This window comes from Malaclemys terrapin, chromosome 10 (genome assembly GCF_027887155.1).
Source record: "Malaclemys terrapin pileata isolate rMalTer1 chromosome 10, rMalTer1.hap1, whole genome shotgun sequence".
Taxonomy (NCBI): domain Eukaryota; kingdom Metazoa; phylum Chordata; order Testudines; family Emydidae; genus Malaclemys; species Malaclemys terrapin.
Window position 1 is genome coordinate 1,533,885 of NC_071514.1, and position 20,665 is coordinate 1,554,549.

At 50.3% G+C, this 20,665-nt stretch overlaps 1 protein-coding gene across 1 annotated transcript in view; it reads left to right on the top strand.

The window, feature by feature from the left end:
• Window positions 1–14,931, top strand: part of RASGRF1 (Ras protein specific guanine nucleotide releasing factor 1) — an 88,533-nt gene extending 73,602 nt beyond the window's left edge. Inside the window, exons 21-27 of the mRNA XM_054042833.1 lie at window positions 1,154–1,257; window positions 2,789–2,873; window positions 4,025–4,222; window positions 4,769–4,848; window positions 9,577–9,694; window positions 10,552–10,620; window positions 13,640–14,931. Coding sequence (XP_053898808.1) covers window positions 1,154–1,257; window positions 2,789–2,873; window positions 4,025–4,222; window positions 4,769–4,848; window positions 9,577–9,694; window positions 10,552–10,620; window positions 13,640–13,732 — 747 coding nt within the window. The 3' untranslated portion in view covers window positions 13,733–14,931. The remainder of the gene's footprint in view (window positions 1–1,153; window positions 1,258–2,788; window positions 2,874–4,024; window positions 4,223–4,768; window positions 4,849–9,576; window positions 9,695–10,551; window positions 10,621–13,639) is intronic.
• The last annotated feature ends 5,734 nt before the right edge of the window (window positions 14,932–20,665 follow it).

Consider the following 20,665-nt stretch of genomic DNA (forward strand, 5'->3'; position numbering starts at 1 on the left):
TTCATTAACCTGAGCAGGTTCTCAGACATTTGTAAAGTCACCCTCTCACAAATCCATCTGCCTAGGATGGGTTCTGCTTCTATTAAAGCCAATGGCAAAATTCCTATTGACCTTAATGGACACAGGATCAGGGCTTTGTTTTAGGGCCACATTCAACAATCTGTCCCTGGTCAACAAAGCACTCAAGTGTGTGCTTAGTTAAGCTGGATAGGGGTGGACTTAAGCACGTGTTTAATTGCTTTGCTGACCTGGGGCCGTGGTGTCACCAGCCTAGCAACAGCAAAGAAGCTTTTGCCTGGAAATTCCTGGTGCTGATCCGAATGTGGGTAGACCAGACAAGAAAACAACCCCACTCAGAGACTCCATGTTCACATGTGCACAGATCATTTGAGCCTCAAAGAAAACCAACTTCCAGGAAGTATGGACACAACTGGGCTCCTCTTCCTCTCTCTTTTCCATCTAAGCTTGTCGGTGTAGTTCACAGAACACCCGCTACTGCGTATTCATGACCCTGTAGAAAGCTCTGTGGGTCAGGGCACCACAGGCAGGGGCTGGGCGCTGGTAACTAAGGCTGCGTCTACACTACACCTTTTATAGCGCCACTGATACAACTGTGCTGCTGCTGCATCTCTGGTGAAGACGCTCTAAGCTGACGGGAGCGAGCACTCGGCTTAATAACTCCTCCCTCCACCAGAGGGATCTCTCCTGCTGACATAGCGCTGTCCACACTGCGCTTAGATCAGTGTAACTCCCGTCGCTCAGGGGGTGGATTATTCAAGTTATTACTGATTGATTGATTGATTTGATTATTACTTCAAGTTATACCTAAGTGATTTGTAATGTAGACGTAGCCTAGGAGTGTGGTGGTGGACCCTTCGCTCATACACGGAGCCCCATTAAGAGAATGGAAATACTCGTGTGAGTAACTGGCCAGTGTGTGTAAGGGGATCACAATGGGGCCTTTAAATGATGCTTGCTGCATAAGCTGCATTCTTACTTGTTTCTGGCTAATATAGCAGGGCTGTAACATTTCGGGGAGACTCTTGTACTGGGTCTGACATTCGTTTAATTTCAGTGCACAGATTGCAAATGATCCTTCATACATTCTTAACTAACTCATCCTAGTAAAACACATGTTGACTCTTTAATTTAGGCTGAGGGAGTCAAAGCAGAACCCTTTGAAAATCACTCCGCTTTGGAAATAGCAGAACAGCTGACATTGTTGGATCACCTGGTCTTCAAGAAGATCCCGTATGAGTAAGTACTGACTGTTCTGTGGCATTACACTCTGGCACCTCTCCCAGCGCCGGACGGTTGCTGGTTGTGATGTTCACGTCTACAGCATGAGGATACAGGCAGGATTTGCCTGCAGCATAGCAAAGCCTTGTACAGACTCCGGGACTGTCACTGTATATAAATGTCCCTCGCTAGGGTGCCCGGGAACTGGGACTCTGGGTCATGGTGCTCCCCAGGACTCCTCCCCTCCCCCCCCGAATGTAGGAGGGCAGTGATCTGCCTTTAGGACGTCGTGCTGGCCGGCGTGGCTGGGGGTAGGCGGGGACGGCCCCGGCTCAGCTCCTGCCTACCCAGCCGGGTGGAAGGGGAAGTAGCAGCGTTGGGGAGGTGGCTGTGAGCTGGGTGGCCTAGGCAGATGAACACGCTGCCCTGCTGGCATCACGAAGGCAAGGCCCTGTCCTGCCCTAAGCGGGGATCTCCCAACCAACCCACCCTGCACGTTCACGCTGCTGCCAGCTGGTGTCAGCACAGCTCTGCTGTCTGTGAACTGTCTTCCCGCCTCCAGATGCTGAAAAGGGGAGCGGTGAGTTTTCCCATGAGCCAGCCCTGCCTCCCCCTCCCGGGGCTAAGGGTAGCATGGAGCTGGTGGCACTTCCCCAGGTGGCACTTCCCCCTGTGTATGCTACTAGGACACGGCCTGTGGGCCCCGCCCCTCCCAGAGCCACTGGTTTCTGGGCAGGCCGTTCATCCAAAGCCAGCCGGGCCTGGTTGTGTCCCAGTCCAGTACTGATATAAAACCAGCCACGGTTTGGCTGGTATCATTGTGGATGCACAATACCGGCCCTCTTGCAGATGCAGAAAATTAACCTTCTTCTAACAGAGAATCCCTGCTCAGTGCTCCGGGGATGACTTAGAGCCAGGGGTTCTCAAAACTATCAAAACTCCCCGGCCCACCTGTGCCTCAATAAAAGGAAGTTATATAAAAGCCAGGGCCGGCGTTAGGGGTAGCAAGCCGGGCAGTTGCCACCAGGCCAGAGGGGCCCCCACAAAGCTACATTGCTCAGGCTTCAGCTTCAGCCCCAGGTAGTGGGACTCAGGGCCCTGGGCTTCAGCCCCATGCAGTGGGGCTTCAACGTTCTACTCTGGGCCCCAGCGAGTCTAATGCTGGCCCTGCTTGGTGGACCCCCTGAAACATGCTTGTGGGCCCCCGGACTCCTGGTTGAGAACCACCAAACTAAAGAACCCCAGTGTGTCTGGGGAGAACTTCCTTCCTAGCCCTGCATGTGATGAGTTGTGAGCAAGTATCTCTGTCGCCAAGCCTCTTCTCTTGTTTGTCCCGGGACACCGCTGAGGCCAACCATTGCCCGTTTTTTCTCTAAATGAAGGAAGGCAACTTCTTCCCGTACATCCGGATGCTTCGTTCCAAAGGGTGAGAGCCCTCCTGGTGACAACTCGTTCCCCGGGGTATTTCGCAGGCACTGCGGGTTATGGGGAAGAGTCAGTGACCCCAGGGAAATGGAATCAAATTGATCCTGGATTTTGTCATTTGCAGAGAGTTTTTTGGGCAAGGTTGGATGAAGTTTGAAAAGAACGAACGGACTCCTTACATTATGAAGAACACGAAACACTTCAACGATGTAAGTACAGCGCAGGCCGTCAGGGATATCGTGGTGCGGGCAGCATAGGGGGAGTCAAGGCTTGTGTTGCAGACCCTACGTCTGAGCTTTACTGACCCCATTTCTAGGGTGATTTCCATGGTGGGAGACGAGGCTGAACGGAATCCCAGGACAATGTGCTGATCCGGTTCACTTAAAATGGGCCGAACCAACCCCCAGGCCCAATGCAAGGGGGTGAAATCTGAATCCAAACGTCCTCATAGTTTGGGTTGTTCAAATCTGGCCCATTGGAGAGGGAGATCTGAGCTGAAAACTTGGGCCCAGGGTTGGGGTTTTGGACCCATCTCACCATAAAATAACTGTGTTATTCCCCAGACCAAATGAAATGGTTGGGGAAATACAAACTGAAAAGCATGGGCCAAAATTTTCAAATTTGGGTGCTTGAAGTTCAGCTCCTAGAGTGAAATCCCTTGGAGTCCCAGGCAAAACTCCCTTTGACTTCGGGGCCCCAGATTCCCCCCCTAAATCTGTATCTGGATTCCTAAATCTATGGCCTGCTTTCAAAGTGCTTGGCAGCCGTCGCTCTGCCCTCTGACAACCAGGCCTCTGATCTAGGGGCCGATGTTTGAACATGTTGGTCAGAGTATTCTCCGTATCAATCAGAAATAGCATGAGCTCCCTCTCGGTAAGGCAGGTATGCCTATTTACGGGCCAGCTGCAGGCCAGTCGAAAATGTTGATACAGGCACTTAAGCACGTGCTTACATCCCATTGACTTCAGAGTTAAAGTTAAGTATGAGCTTAGGTGCTCTGCCGAGGCAGGGTCTCTCTGAACATTTGGTAAATGGACTGCAGCTGGTCCATACATACACTGCAGCTGGTCCATACATGTACTGAATTCCAGGAGGTGGCAATATTTAAATTATCATCATGAATGAGGTGCCAGAGTGGTGGCTGTCTCAGAATGTGTTGCTGCAATAAAGCTCCCATGTGCTTAGCGCCTTCTGCTATGAAAGTGCTTGCAGCAGAATCCGCCATGTTCCTTCCTGTGGCTCTCGCTGAGAAGGACAATAAAGGAGTGTCAGGGTAAAAGGTCTGCAAGGAATTATAAGTACAAGTCCTTCTATGAAAGTGTTCCTAACACACTGGACTATAACCTGTATCTCCCTGCAGATCAGTAACTTGATAGCTTCCGAAATCCTCCGAAATGAGGATGTCAATGCCAGGGTGAGCGCCATTGAGAAGTGGGTGGCTGTGGCAGATATCTGTAGGTGTCTGCACAACTACAACGCTGTCCTGGAGATCACCTCCTCCCTGAACCGCAGTGCCATCTTCCGGCTCAAGAAAACATGGCTCAAAGTATCCAAGCAGGTACGTAGTTATAGCCGTTATTTACGATGTGTCTCGCTGCAGTGCCTGGGAGCCCAGCATGGCCCAGGGCCCATTGTGCAAGGTGCTGTACCAACACAGAGCAAAAAGCCCCATGGACCGGTGCTGAAGTGATTCTTCTTATACCTGGGGTGTGATGAAATGGTGTAAGGAGCCACTGTGAACATCTCCATTTGAGTATCGGGGGTAGCCGTGTTAGTCTGGATCTGTAAAATTGGGGGGAACTGAAGGGTCTGCTTATTTAGTATAAGCTTTCGTGGGTGAATACTCACTTTGTCAGATGCATCGCATTCACCTGCGAAAGCGTATGCTCCAATACGTCTGTTAGTCTATAAGGTGCCACAGGACTCTTGGTCGCTTTTTACAGATCCAGACTGCCCCTCTGCGCACAGCTCTGAACATCTCAAATGAAGGGCCAAGCCCTTGACTGTCAGAGGTTTCAGAATCACTCTCACCTCTGCCCCTGGGAAGGGTGCGGCTTTTCCCAGGGCCCTTTTCTAACTCCTACATGCTCTTCATTCCCTGCAGACGAAAGCTCTGATTGATAAGCTCCAAAGGCTGGTGTCGTCGGAGGGCCGTTTTAAGAATCTCCGAGAAGCTCTGAAAAAGTAAGTGAGGCGTGACTGAGGTTGTGTGATTGCTGCTGAAAGCCCGTTACAGATGGTTTCTGACAAGCAGCTTGCCTGGGTTTGTTCCAGTGCACGTGTCCTCCTGAAACGCCCTGGGGACCCAGCCTCGCCCTGGGGCAGCTAACACAGGGCTGCCAGCCTCTGCAGAGGGGACTGGGATGTCATCATGCCGATGCATGTGTTCCTGTTTCCTACACACGGCCCTCGGGTGACAGAAGCAGCTCCTGGAAAGGAGCTAAGATGACACCCGCAAAAGCCTTAATAAAAGCACCTCTGAAGGGCATGCGCTGAGGTCAAGGTCAGGAAGCATTTTGCCATAGCTGCATGGAGCTGGGGGCCAGAAGCAACCATTAGATCATGTCGTCTGACCTCCTGTGTAACTTGGGTTTGGCAAATGCACGTTCCAGAAAGGCTCCAGTACGGACTGGAAGCCATCAAGAGAGAGACTCCACCGCTGGCACTGGGAGTCTGGTCCGTCACCCTCCCTGCTGAACATTTGTGCCCAATTTCGGATTGAATTTGTCTGGCGTCCGTTTCCAGCCGTTGGTTCTGGCTCTGCCTTTCTCCGCTAGAGTAAAGAGCCCGTTAGTCCCCAGGATTTTCTCCCCATCAAGGATCTGATGCACTGGGCTGAGGTCGCTGCTTGCTCTTCTGTCTGATCAGCTAAACCGATGGAGCTCCGTAAGCCTCTCACTGTCAGGCATTTGCTCCAGCCCTGGTAAATGTTCGTGGCTCTTCTCTGCACGCTCTCCAGTTTTTCAACATGGTTTTTAAAATGTGGACCCCAGAGCTGGATGCAGTGTTCAGGTATTGGTCTCAGCAATGCCACGGACAGGGGTAAAATCCCCTCTTTGCTCCGGCTACTCACCTGTTCAGACAGCCAAGGATCGCATTAGCCTTCGCACCACAGCATCAGCCTGGGAGTTTGTGTTCAGGTGCTTGTCCATTGAGACTCCTACGTTCTTTTCAGAGTCTCTGCTCTGCCCTGACCCCATCATTAGTTACCAGTCCACCAGCCTTTGTGTCATCCACACATTTCATACTGACTTGCTGAATAGCATCAGGCCTAGAACCAATCCCTGCAAAGCGCCACGAGAACCATCCCCAATTGATAATGACGCCCCATGGACCGCTATTCTTGAGACCTGTCAGCGGGCCAGTTCTTAATCCATTTCCCTTGTATGGGATTGATATGACAGAGCGCTGGTTTGTATCAGACTGTAGTGAAGGGCTAAGTCCAGTGCCTTACAGAAGATGGAGTCTGTTACATCTGCACACTTACTGTTATCCACCAAACTCGATTTTATTCTTTGAGGGGATTACGAGTTTATTTGACAAGAACAATTTTTTATAAAACCATGTTGATTGGCATTAATTATATCCCTATCCTTTGATTCTCTGTTAATTGAATCCATTATTTTACCTGGGGTGAATGTCAGGCTAACCGGCCGTGTCATCCTGCTTGTCCTGTTGAATATTGTCACGACATGAGCACTCTTCCAGTCTCTGGAATTTCCCCAGGATTCCAAGATTTATTAAAAGTGAACAGAAATGGGCCAGAGAGCACCTCAATCAGCTTTTAGGAGTCTTGTTTGCAAGGTATCAGGGCTGCTGATTTAAAAATGTTTATCCCCAGTGGATGATGTTTAATATCCTCCTCAGTTATTCGAGTAGACGCCACCGTGTATCCACGTTGCTGCACATGCGCTCACTGCAGAGCTTTGCCTAGCAGTACCTGGAGGGGCGGCGTTCACCCCTGTGGCCCTCCCCCCTCCCCTGTCAGCACTGCTCTGACCCCCCTGGGTTCCGCCTCACGGCCCGTGACTAGCACCGGAGCTCTGTGTGGTGTTTTCACCTCGTGTGTTCGGTCTCGGTTCTCAGGTGTCTTTGGCTCTAGATAATAGCTAGTAGTACCCTCGGTTTAGTTTGGTGTTAGCGGTTGTGATGCCCTCACCAGGGTTCAAGCACGTCGTCCCCAGCAGTGATCCTCCCCGAGGTGCTCGCCGTGTCTCGGTGAGGGACATGTTTGGGAACGGCGCTCCGTCTGCAGGTCATTCACCAAGAGGACTCAGGTGGTGCGAGACTTAGGGCTGAAGCAGCAGCTACTGAAGCAGGCCAGGAGGCTGGTTTTGACAGCGAGACCCTCGTCTGATCGCCCATCACCTTCGGAACCGGCAAGGGATGCCACGCCACCTGTGAGCCTGGGGTTTCCCCAAGAGGAAGAGGAGTCGTTCTCCCTCCTCTCGTGCGGCGAGGAAGACGTCCCACCATTGGGCCCAGGGAGACTCTCCTTTGTCTTCTAACGAGGCACGTGGACCAGCGCCGTACTCCTTCCACCCTGCGGGATGGAGCAGGTCCATCTAACCGCTGCCCAGTACCACACTGAGACCAACAAGAACCCAGACCGGTGACTCCGATTGCGGCCCTGGGGCAGAACCAATGACATCGGCATCAGCCCGACAGTCTCCACGCCGGTGGCAAGTCGGGTGGCATCAGTCCTGCTTTGCCTCTCACTCCCTGGCTCTCCGGGGCAGGAGTTTTCCGGTGCTGTAGCTTCTACCACTTCGTCCTGTGTTGTGCCCTGGGCACCTTCTGGCCAGGTCATAGAGCCGCCGGGTTCGTCGGCTCCACAGCTCACACCGCCCAGGTCCCCGGATGCTGGAATTGAGGCTGACTCTATGTCCTGCACCAACAGCCCCCTCAGCGCTGGTCACCCTGTGTCGCTTCACTGCCCTGGCAGCAGATCCCCTCGTTGAGCTCTGTACCACCCTTCGGTGCCGGAGCCTCTTCCAGTACCGGGCCAGAGTGCGTCTCGCTCCTACCGCCAGTGCAGAGCCCCCCTTCCTCACGTGCACCGAGGCCGCCCCCACGTTGGGCTTCAGACGAGTCTGATGGTTTGCCCGCCCCATGGGCGCTGGCTCCCCTGTGTCACCAGAGAGTCTCCAGGACTTCTCAAGATCCAGACCAGGGTCGTTCTCTCTGTCATCATCACCCGATAGGCACCAGACCATCCTCGGATCACCGACAGTACCAAGATCAGCACAGTCGGGACAGCGGCTCTTGGCCTGGTGCCTACTGGCCACCAATGCCGCTGGGCCTGCAGGGCTGTCCTGCCCAGAGCCAGTGGTTCAGAAACAGGATCCGGTGCTGGCGCAGGAAACTTCTTCTTTGGCCTCTCTGGACAACTCTACCATGCCTGGCTCCTTCCCTCTCTTTGCCAGGTTGCCGCTTTGTTTCTTGAAATGTGGCTGAGGTGGATCTATCATCCGAACTGTCAACCCTCGGACAGACTGCTCCAACTTCCTCTGCTCGTGGCAATGGGTGCCAAGGCCTCCCCATCGCTCGGTACCTGATGACCACAACTGTTGTCACCTCTGGGGTTGTTGACAGTTCAAAGCCTGTGATTGGAACAGGAAGTTTCTCTGCACATCAACGTCCTCTCTCCTCATGTGGAAGCTGTTCTATGCCCCCAAACATTTTTGTTGCCCTTTTCTGAACCTTTTCCAATTCCACAATGTATTTTTTGAGATGGGGCGATCACATCTGCATGCAGTATTCAGGATGTGGGCGTACCATGGATTTATATAGAGGCAGTATGATATTTTCTGTCTTATTATCTATTTATACAACAGTTGGAAAAAAACCCAGAAATTCTGATTTCTGCATCTGTGCTGCTAAGGGGGTGGAGATAGGAGGCGGCGATGGTCATTTTAATACTGACATTATTAGAAAAGAAGTTGTGAAAGTTCTTTCTAACCTTTTGCTAAAGCTCTCGTGGACTCAGGAAGGCGTCTGCTGGGGAGGGCGGACTCTGAACCCGCCCCTTTCTGCTCCCTACAAAGCATGTTCCCTTTAGTAGGGACCCCATCCAACACACCATTCATCATGAGACTCCAGTGGGGGCTAGTCAGGAAAGTGTGCGTGGGAGGACTGCAGGGACAGGCTGTCGACGTCCCATCTTCTTGCTGTTAGAGAAGAGCAGGGGGACCCAGAGGCGGATTGAGTAGGCTTCTTTACTGAGGTGCTTGTTCCCCTCGACTCAATTGTTGAGTAAGCCCTGGGTTAATTACCTCATGCTCGTTTATCTAAGTTACTAGGTAAATACCCACATTTACTACACCCCCCCAGCCCTTATTTGATCATATAAACGCCCATCTCATGAATATTAATAGCTATATACTGAATATGATTATACCCGCCCCTGTTTACAGCATTAAGCATATTCTACAGACATTTTTACCTTGAAGATGCATTTCTTTGCAGTAATTGTAGCCACAAGTTCCCTTAATCAGCACTTCACAGGGGAGGGAGAAGGGGCCATGACCCCGAGCTCATTTATGTAGCTGGGAGAGGAAGGGGGGCGGGGGGGGGATAACACTGCTTTACTCAGAGTATCCTTTAGATCCCCACGTTCCTCGTGCAGCTGCAATGCTGATCAATCCTTAACAAGCAGAAGGGAAGGGAGAGAAATAGCACTTTATCTATCAAGTGCAGAAACGGTGCCTGCCCGTGCTTCTACCCCCTAATAGCACGCCAGCATACCAGCGGTTTCCCAGGTCTCGACTTAACCCTTACATATTCCAACAATTCCTTCCCAGAGAGAGCTGGTTTTTCTCAAAGCCGATTGAAAGCTTTTTCTATAGTTTCTTTAAAAAAAAAAAAAAGTACGATTATTTTTTTTTTCCTTTTATCTGATTTGCTTTTCAGTTGTGACCCACCCTGTGTTCCTTACCTGGGAATGTATCTGACCGACCTGGCATTCATCGAGGAGGGAACTCCAAATTATACCGAAGATGGCCTGGTGAACTTCTCCAAAATGAGAATGGTGAGTTCCACTTTGGCGTAACTGCTCGGGGTGAAATAAAGGAGAGTTTGGTACAACCCAGAACCAGGCTAGTGGAGGACTGTTAGTGGAGAGACCCTCATGGCAATTGCACCAAGACCTGCTGTGTTCTTACTGCACCAGAGTCCGCGCCTGCATTGCCCCTGTCCCCAGGACTCCCGCTGACGCCAGTGAGTGGTTGGAGGATGAGATGCAGGTCAGCTCTGCTAGAGCGTTAACTCTGCGCTAGAGAAGTGCTTCTAGGGATAATGCCATTTGTCAGGGGCCACAGTCTCAGTGCGTGTAAAGCGGCAGAGTTTCATTAAAGTCAATGGAGCCATGCTGATTTACACCAGGTGAGGATGTGGCCCTGTGTTCCCAGTTAGCTCCTACATAGTTCTTGAATTTCTTACTGCTCTACAAATACCTGGAACTACAGGAGCTGAGTAAAGCTACTGACGGACTCGACAAACTCTTCCTTCGGGGCAAAGGTCTCAAACCCCTCCCCCCCCATGTGGCTCGTCAGCAGGGTTTGAACCCAGAACTTTCAGCTCCACATCACAGACTCCCATCACCTGAGCAGAAGGAATAACTTCCTTATCTGACCAACCGCCTCCCCACCCCACACATAAATGTTCTTGCAGATGAAAGGAACAAATATTTTTTTTAGGGAACAAAGAGACTTTTTCATTGAAGGCCAAATAATGTTGTGTTTCAAAATTACCATCAATATACAAAATGATTCTCTCTCTCTGCCTCCTCCCCCATTTGGGTCTGGGATGGAGCATGAGGTATTTAGGGAAGTTTGATACTGGCAGCTGCAGTAATATAAGACATTACACTGTTTTATCTCTGGACAGATTTCCCACATCATTCGAGAGATCCGCCAGTTTCAGCAAACGTCCTACAAGATAGAACACCAAGCCAAGGTATGTTCTTCCACTTCGATCTTCACAGGCTCTCCATCCTGCTCTTCTCATCTGCTGCTGTAGTGTTCACAGCAAATCAGTTTTGCCTTTCTGACGGCTGCTCCAAAAAGGGTTTGATGTTTTTAAACTAAATTTAAAATAGAAGAAACTAATTGGATCAGTTTTTGATGGTTCCCTGTGGGGAGTCTTCTGGAGCTGATGGTGGGCAGGATGGGACGTGTGGAGCAGAAGAAATGGCTGTACGAGAAGGAATATATTTCTTTCTCTCCGCCCCCTGAGTGTTGGATAGAATAGGTCACCTCCCATCCCTGGCTTAGTTGTTGTGCTATCAACCCTTCAGAACAAACCAGACTTCTCATTTCCCATAATTCCTTCCACCAGTTTAACAATAAATGGCTGATGCAGTCAGATGCTGCGGTGCTGAGCATGGTGTAGGAACCTGACTCAAATAGAACAGAACGTTATCTGTGTCAGCCAAAGGTGGGAACAAGGAGGATTGTGGGAATGGACTGTTGTACAGCTGTAGCTTCCAGCCCATGTGTAATGGCTTCTGTCTGCGATGGAGCCACCTCCCAGCTGGTCTGGAGAAAAGGAAACAGGGGGTGTCATGTTCCACAGAGAGAACAACCTATAGCAAGTTGTGCACAGCTAGCACACGGGCTGCATCCTCCTGGGGAGACGCTGGTTTCCATCGCACGCAAGGCCAGTTTGCACTGAGACTAAGTTCAGGCTTTGTCTTCTGATGGCAATAAGAAATAATACATTTCACTCCTGTGGCCCCCATGTCCAAGGGCCCTTTTGTCATCGTTCTCATTAATAATCCTCTTCCGGAACAAATTCAGTGATTCAGCTAATACCCCAAGGCTCACTTTCTGCCCTGGACTCAGCTAGGTACTCTGCCAAGACTCGGGGTTATTTATTGTTTTGTCTGGAGTTTGATGAACTCAACCCCTTCTTTAACTCTTGCTTCATGTCTCTCAGTGGAGCTGGGCTGAACAGCCCTTTAAAAGTAACGCTGATTACCGGCTGTGATTGTAGATGGACAGCTCTGCTGCGTCTAATGCTCGGAGATGGGTTCCTGGTTGCTGCTGCTGCTCACTGGGTTTTTTGGAAATTGGCTAATGAGGCAAACGAGCAGTCGTGGTGAGCTGCTGGAATGCCAGAAATGGGATATTAACGATTTTGGAGGATTATCCCTGGGGGAGCAAAGGACAGAGAGTTTGCTATGGACTTAGCAGTAAACCGGCTTCACTGCTGTTTCCTGCCAGCTTGGTGGCCTTCCAGAATAGCCCCACGGAGGCACTGCGGCTAGATAGCACTGCACACAGAGCTGCAGGCCCGGCTGTGGTGAACATTTCTATTATATTAGTGTTGCTCCTTTGGCCAACCCGTTAGCCAGTGCTTGGGACCCTGCAGGGTTGTTTCCGTTAGGCTATGAGCCAGCTGTAAGCTCGGTGTAATTTGTTTGTTTACAAAGAACAGGTGCACAGTCCTGTTTCCCCGAACACAGTAGAAACAAACAGCAGCAGACCGTTTCCTTGCGCAGAAATCCCCAAGTCTGCCTCTCCTGTGAGCTCTGTGCCCAAGAAGCCCCGTCCCTCTGCTTTCTCTCCGGGTCCTACTCGCAAATGCTTCTGCTGGCTTTCTGCCTCTAACACGTACCGGTCTCTTGGACCCTGTGCTTGCAGTCATGGAAACTCCTCAGCCTACAGAGCTTAGCTCCGACCTGCCACGGGCCTTGGGCAGTGCCTCCATTGTTCGTACGTTTTTTTCTCTCTAAAGGGGCTCGGTTGCTCTTGTCGAGCCCGAGAGTGCTTGGCACCATTTGGTTTTGGGGAGGTCTGTGGAGGTCTCTGGAGGCAAGACTCACCGGAGCACCATACAGTGTAACCGCGAGTTTGTCTGTAGCGTTCACTCACCACTGCCGCTAGACTCCTGAGCATTTGCTCGCGAATCTCGGCGGGGGAGGGGACGTGCGCTCTCTCTCTCCTCTGGGAGTCAGCCCTTTAAAGCACTTTGGACACTCGCTCTTCTCTCCCCGGAACAGAAATGCACCCAACGCTCAAGCACCCCATTCCAAGTTCCCGCCCTCCCCTCTCTTCACCAGCAGGCCCCCGGACGCAGCACAGGGCAGAGCCACGCGGCTTAGTGCAGGTGACTCGGTCTGGGTTTGATGGGATGCCATCCCAGGCCCCAACCTATGGGCTCCCCACAGGGCTGCAGGGGTTTGGGGCGCTGGACCGTGTAAGTGCAGATTGCAGCCCTTGTCTCCACCAGCCACCTAGCTGGGCCAGTGTTCAAGAGTGTGGAGACCTCCTCCCTGCCACTGCACCCAGGGAGAGCCAGGTGGGGCGGGGGCAGAGAGCCCTACACGGGCTCCCCACTGCGGGACTTGATGTCTTGCATTTCTAGAGCAGCATTCATCCCCAAGTGCTGGTCTGCAAATGCGCTCTCCTGTCCTCGGGCGTCTCTTCGCTCCACGCTGCCCCTCTGGCCTGTAGCACAGCACAGAAGCGCTGCAAGGGAGCACATCTCTTTTGTGGAGCAGGGCGGCTTGGGGATTCTTCTACCTTTCCCATTTCTGAGACACTCTCCTATCCCGCCCCAAGCCCCTCAAACCCTTTAAAATGGCACTTCTCTCTCTGTTCGGTGTGCTTTGAGAAACGTCAAACTCCCTCGAGAGCTGTGTGTTTGGGGCTCTCGGCTTGTGCTCCTTCCTCTTTCTCTCGTCCCCTTGTTGGCCTGTTCCCCTTCTCACTTCTCTGTCAGCCTGAGAACAGCAGGCAAAGGCTGTAAACACTTCAGTCATGGGACCAGGGTCTGCCTTAAAGCAGCAGCTCCTGTTTAAACCAATGGGAGTGGCACACACTTCCCTACAATGCAGTGCTTTGTGGGCGGCATTTTCATTTCTTAATGTTTTAACGCTTCTAGGGCTTGACACTCATTGGCTTCACTGGGGAGCAAGGTCAAGTCCCTACTTAATAACGTTTTGACTCTGCAAGTTCAATTTCTTTTCCAGGTGACACAGTATTTACTGGACCAATCATTTGTAATGGATGAAGAAAGTCTTTATGAATCTTCTCTCCGAATAGAACCTAAACTGCCTACCTGAATGTGGAGCAGTGGCCGGCAGTTCGTCTGTACACATCCTATATCATATTGTACATACCTGTTTGTTTCTGTTGGGCACCCTAGATTGACTTCCTCGTATGTGCTTCTCAACGAAAACAAAACTTCCTCTTGCTATTAGAACACAGTAGAACTCGACTAGAACTTCCTGCATTGTTTAAGGATTCATGCATAAAGCATTTTGTTTATGGCAGTCCCGGTTTATTTTAAACGATGTTATTTTTGTCATTTGTTCTTCTCAGGGGGTGGGGGAGAGCTGGGGTAGCAGGAGAAAAACAGCAAATACACAACAAACCACAAACAGAGCTCTAGTCGCCTTTCCTTTCCGCCCTAGACACTGCTGTTGTGTTGGACGCACAATCAGGGCACTCACTCAGCATGTTTCACGTAATTATTGTAACTGAACGACATTTGCTCTGGAGTCAAGCAATTTAAAAAGATTCTCCTTGACTGTGATGCAGTTTAAAACAATCATTTTTGGTCAAGGGGGTGATCTAAATCATTATATCACTGAGCCAACTTTCAGGCAACAGCCTAGCATACGCTGTAGTTCATCACACCTCCATTAACCTGCACTCTGTTTCTGTTCCACCATCTCATTGGCTGTTCTGGTAACACCAGATAGCAGGACCCAGGCACTGTGCCTGTGTGGGGAAAGAGACGTGTGTAAATTACACAATCCATCGCTCTTGTTGGTTGCTGCCCAGAGTTCATTGAGTAGGGGAGAGACAATATATCTTTTACTATTTTAGCTGCATAACACTCATTACACGCTTCTGTGGATATGCTATAAATCTGTATACCTTGTGACAATTATTAGTAACACAATGTAGAATTAGAAAAAAATGACCAAGTGTTTTTATTACATATACTGTAATCCTGTCTAACCACCGTCTAGCAGGAATATAGTAATGTAGTGCTTATTCTGTGAATATTACCATGTATTTTTTACATTGTACAGTATATAAACACAGTTTAACTTTAAAGTGGCAGGCATGCTCCACTGTAACAAACAGAAAACTTTTGCTGTAAGCAACACCTGGTGGTATGAGAATTCTATTTCAAGCCCTAAAATATTTCAACTTACAGCTTGTTTGGAAAAATATTTCCATTTTTGTAAAAATATATGTTTCCTGATTACCTCTTGCTAATAAATCTATTCTATCTCAGGGTGAACAATGACTTAAGAAGTTTTTGTCAGCCTTACTTAAATGATTGTTTGCTCTGCTGAAGGTTCCTTTAAATAACTCGTCAGTCACTCAATTTCTGTGATTAAATTGTGGGAATGCTGGGTCGATCCAGATGTTGGGCCCAATCCTACAAGGTGCTGAGCGCGTTAAGCTCCCCTTCATTTCACTGGGCGCTAAAGGTGAGCGTGTTTACACGAAGCAGAAAACAGGAAGTCCGTTGGCACTCTGTTAACCTTTGACTCTGAGCTGATAGTGGAATGCTGCATATGAACGTGTGTGTGGCAGTAACGGAAAAGCACCAACAAGAGGAGCGAGGGGTCTCCACGTTTTTATAGAATTTGTTTATGATCTTTCCTTGAAGATGGATGATTCTTTGCTTTGCTTTCCTTAAGAATCTGGTCCATGATTTATTCCAACAAGATGCTCTGAGACACTCATTTCTTTCCATGCCTTTGAAAAGAGTGATTTCCTCCTGGAACTGATAATACTGCACGTCTCCTTCCACTCCTCCTCCTCCTCATGGGGGATGGTCTGAAAACAGTCTGGGCCCTTGCAGATGTACAGAGCAGAGTACGTACACCTGGAGCCAGGTTCTTGTCTCACATGGGTGTGTTGTTCCATTAAACTCAAGGTGAAACCCAGAGGAGAATTTTGGCTTGTGATCAGCAGAAACAAAAATCAGCATTCAGGTTAGTATCTACCTAACCATCTGTTCCCCTAGCATTTCCCGTGTAAGGGCCAGGTCTGCTCTCCGGTGCACACGCCTAGCTCCCTGTGGAATCAGCTGGAGTGTTGGATATTCATTGGAGAGCAGGTATTTAGAATCAGAATCCCTCTGAATACCAGTAAGAGTCACTGCCCTGCTAGCCAGTAGGGTGAGCTACCTGGAAGCTGGCCTAGCATTGCAGTTACCTATGAAGACACGGATCCTGGGCTGCAGCTAAGGAACACCGCTCAGTGAAGTGCAAAGGGGGGTTAAACCCGCTTTGCTCTCCACTGGTCCTGGGTGCCTCAGACCCATTGCCTTGCATAGATGAGAGCAGGCTGTAGGCTGCGGCGCTGAAGTGGGAAATATCTGTATTATTGTTTGTGACAATGGGGCAGGCCTCCAAGTGTTTGGTGATGGTGGGTTTCAGGAGACTACAACTGGGTATCCCAGAGGAAATGAAACAATGGTACAGATAAGACAGTCTGGGGTACACATCTTCAAAGCAGCTATGCTATCAGCCGCTTGGCCATCAATGGGGAAGAAATGACCTGTCTGGCTCCATCCAAGCTAGAGCCTGGGATACAAGAAAACCCAAAGCCTCAGAGACCCTAGAAAAATGGAGCTAGGAGAGGCTCTGCAAGCATGCCAAGGCAAAGCTGGCAGGCTGGCACACTCCCACAGCGGGAGAGGTAGGAAGTGTAGTAGGAGCAGTCTGCTTCTCCCGGCTCAGAGCTGGAGATCGCTGGGCGGAGGGGAAGGAATCCCCCGGCGTGCAGGGGCTTGTCTCTCTTCTCACACTTTGCACCTTCGAGGAGTGAATCGATGATGCTTTGTTTGGAAGATGTTAGTTCTGTGTCCCTGCAAACGGGTGATGTCACAAGCTCCTGAGGGGAAACTCTGCCAGGCACCAAGGCCGCATGGGGCTGTGGTGTAACCACGGTTGGGAGCCACCCAGGGGCGCAGGAGCCCAAACTCTGAGAGTGGCTGGACCAACAGGTTCTGCCCAGAGCGAGGTGCCGGAAGCCAGGCCAGTCCCCTGAGGGTGCACTTCACAGGGACTAAATTAAGGTGTTAAGTCCCAGTTTGCCCTGTAGCTGTCACAGGCCCCAAGAAGCTGGTGAGCGAGGCAGGGATTAGCAGGGGGCAGGTAAATGTTAGAGGGGGAGGACGGTGGAGGGTTTGGGGCTGGTTTGCAGCAGCTGAGTATCTGGGCCTAATACCCAAGTTGGCAGAAGAGAGGGAATCAATAATGGCAGAAGCTCAGCGCTAGCAACTCCAGGGATCCCGGCAGGAAGAGGTCAGAGGGTTTGCATATAAATCAAGCTGTATTTCCAACTGGCCTTTTGTTATTAATTTGTTTTTCAGTTCCCTGTCAAGGTAGCGGTCGTGAATCAGGCCCCCAGTGAGCGAGGTGCTGTGTATATGCACACGCACACTACACCGACAGTCCTGGCCCTTACGGTCCCTGAAGTCCTCACTCACACACACTGCCCTCTGAAGTCGCTGGGGGGGGTTGCCTGAAAAAGCCTTACAGGTTTCAGGGAATGTGGCCCCCGTGTTTCCCAGCTGTTGGGATGTTTCTCAGGAATGAGGGGCGAGCCCATGTTCTCATGACCGTGTGTCATCCCCACTGAAACGACACAGCCTAATTGTAATAAGGGAGCCGTAAGCGTCTCAAAGTCCATGAAGAGCTGCACGGAGCCCAGCCTGTTATCTTGGTTAATGATTCTATCGGCGTGTAACGAGGAGAGAGCCGCAAGTGCAGGGTTAAGACCGGGCTGCGGGGAGTGTCGGAGGAAGGAAGGAGAGGAAGGATTTGGCAGCCTCCCCTTCTCAGCAGGAAAGCTGGGCAGGGGTGATCAGGAGTGCAAGTAGGGCGGTACCCTCCAGTACGCAGCACTGGCAAGAGATTTTTAGCAGGTTGGGGGTACTGGAAAGACTTGGGGCTAGCCTCCCCGCTCCAGAGGGGGTGGGGCTGTGCTCTGCTCCTTAAAGAAGCACAACGCAGCTAGGAAGGGCATTCATTCTTTATATGGCTTTAACAGTACAATACATATGCTAACAAACTTAAACAAAGGTTGGATGGAAGGTGTTTAAACAATGTTTTTGATTAGATTTCTCCCCATTGGGCTGAATTATCCATGACATTCATACTGCATCACATCAAGTCCAAATCATTAGAGGAATGCCTCTGCTTGCACTGACCACAGGGTGTTTGGATTCTGATGTCAGCCCAGGTCTGCAGCCTGATGGGAATCAGGTGTTGCCCCCAGTGTACATAGAATTCTTCTTTGCAGCCAAACTAGTCTAACATGCATTTTGCTAACGGGAACTGGAGCAGCAAAACAAAGAAAACAAATACCTCATTTTCCAGCTTTGTGGGTGAGAGAACTATAAGTGAAGATTATAATGCTGGACACTGACGGCCTTAAACCAGCTGCCTCAGGAATCTGCCAAGAACTTTGCTGAAAATATGTTCCTTATCTTAGCAATGGAGCTAAGACTTATCACACATCTGCCCACCTTTATTCGAATGAAACTCCTTGTGATCCGACAGCTCAGGCATTGTCAGTTTCATCCAGAACAATTTACAGACTTGGAACCTAATCCTGTAAACCCTTAATCATTTGACCAATCCCATTGAAGACAATGGGACTATTTGCATGACTATGGACCACTTTTGTGGTAAGAGTTTCAGGAGTCTGTTCTGTGCCTATAAAGGAAGTTGAATCTCCCATTGAAATGCAATGTTTGGGTACAATATCATAGTGCAGTTTAGGATACAGTTCTACTTAAAATTTGTCTTTTAATAAGTCATACATATGCTGAAATGGCTCCTCATCCAACTCCCATATTCCATATAATCCATATTTGGGGGGAAAGTGAGTAGTTAAGCATGTTGATGTTTGTATATACAAACACCCATTTATCACTGTACTAGAAAATATAGCTGAACTTAATTTTTTTCTATGGAATTTGAAGAAAGTTTAACAGCCCCAATTGTTTTCTGTGTTAATCAGTGTGTACCTGGAAAAAATTACAGGCCTTCTTAGAGACAAGAATCAGTTCACACTTACTGAAAAAAATATTCCTTCCAACTGGTGTTCAGAAGAGTGCTACAAGACGCATACATAACCTCATGAGCAGAGGGCGGAGAGGAGACCCTCCCACATTATGACCAGCAAAATAAATAAATATTCATAATAAAATCTCAGAGGCAGAGGGTCACAGATTTGCAAACCTCAAAACCTGTGTTATGCTTTAAACCACCTCAGCACATACCAGGTTTATGAACATTAAAAAGTTAACTGCAAAGGAACACTGAAGCCCATTAAGCCGAATGTGAGCCAGCCAGTATCCCCTCACTGACTAAAGGTGCAGTCACACCTGAACAGCTACAAATTAACCTGGCCCTTTTAGGCTAAAGGGAGTCAGGTCACTGGCTCCATCTCTGTTGTTACATAACAGATAACAAAACCCCAGTGGGGCGTGGTGCTGGCACAGAGGGTCTCAGGTACATGGTGTGATTTTTCAGAATCTCTTTTGGGAAAGTCATGTAGGTGAAATAGCTGGTACTTAGGATTCTGCTATTTCTATGCGTGTATCATCTTGGTATCTGAAGTTAGGAATATTAGCTGTGTGTTTGCTCCCGTGGTAACACCCACAAGGCATTTAGCCAGCACATGAAGGGACAAGTCAAGTTGAATGGCCCATTAAAGAACACTTAGCTCACAATGAACCCGGGAAAACGCCTGTCTGTACTGAATGGACTTTTTGTGAAGGTTCAACTAGAAGATGATGGGGGGTGGGGGGATGGACACGGAACTTGTCCATGTGACTCCAAACACTGTCTTTCATAGTGAGAACAGATTTCCCTTCACTTGGCACTTGGCAGATGTTTCTACCATCTCCCCTGCCCTCCCTCCCCCCCACACACAGAAAGATCAGGTGAACCTCACTGACCTGCTTGGTTGGGGCCAATCCTGGTTTCCCCCGAAGAGCACAATGGTGATGGCCATGTGGAGGTTTCCCAAGAGCTCTACCTGCGGGGGGGTGACAGAGCCAGGCTGGCTTAGCCGGGCCTGCGGGAGGCTCTGCACCGCCCTTCCTGCCCCACCAGAAAGGCACCAGGTGCACTCTCCCTAGATGATTAATGCTCTAATAAATTTGTTAGTCTCTAAGGTGCCACAAGTACTCCTGTTCTTCTTTTTGCGGATACAGACTAACACGGCTGTTACTCTGAAACTTCTCCCTAGATGGCGCAGGTGAAGTAGGGCAGTGAGGTGCTGGCCTCATCCCCAGCCCAACTGCTCATGCCCCCTGCCTTGCTACCGCCCCCTAGTGCACAGGGACCGCCGGCAGCAGTGTCTGCCTGCACCCTGGGCGCCGGGCGGGTTGCTCCCTGCACCCACTGCCCTCTCCAGCACCTGGGCAGGATTTAATCCTTCATTTGTAAAGGTATTTGCTGTGAGTGGAGACCCAGTGCCCAAGACCTGGAGCCTGATCCCATAGCAGTGACCAGCACCAGCACCCCCTGGCTGGCCCAGCAGTACGGGGCCTCAGCGCCTTCTCCTCCTGGGGCACCAGGGGAGCGGGTGACACCCGGGGTTGCCCCCCCGGAGCCGGGTGCAGAAGGAGACTCCAGCAGCCGCTGAGGCAGGGAGACTCTTCAGTCTCTGGCCAGGCCTGCCCCGTAGTTCTCCCCCTTTCTCTGCCAAGGGGTCTCGAGCCACGCCCAGCCCCAGAGGGAGGGTCACTGACCCAGGCCTGGCTCTGCACCGGCAGCCCTGGGGACCTACAGGTGCACAGACCCAGGCCAGGCTGAAAAAAACAAAGGAGTCCGGTGGCACCTTAAAGACGAACAGATTTATTGGGTGTAAAACACCCACGTCTTCAGCTTCTTCAGATGTACATGCAGGCGTCTGAAGAAGTGGGATTTTTTACCCACGAAAGCTTATGCCCAAATAAATCTGTTCGTCTTTAAGGGGCCACCGGCTTGTTTTTGTGGATACAGACT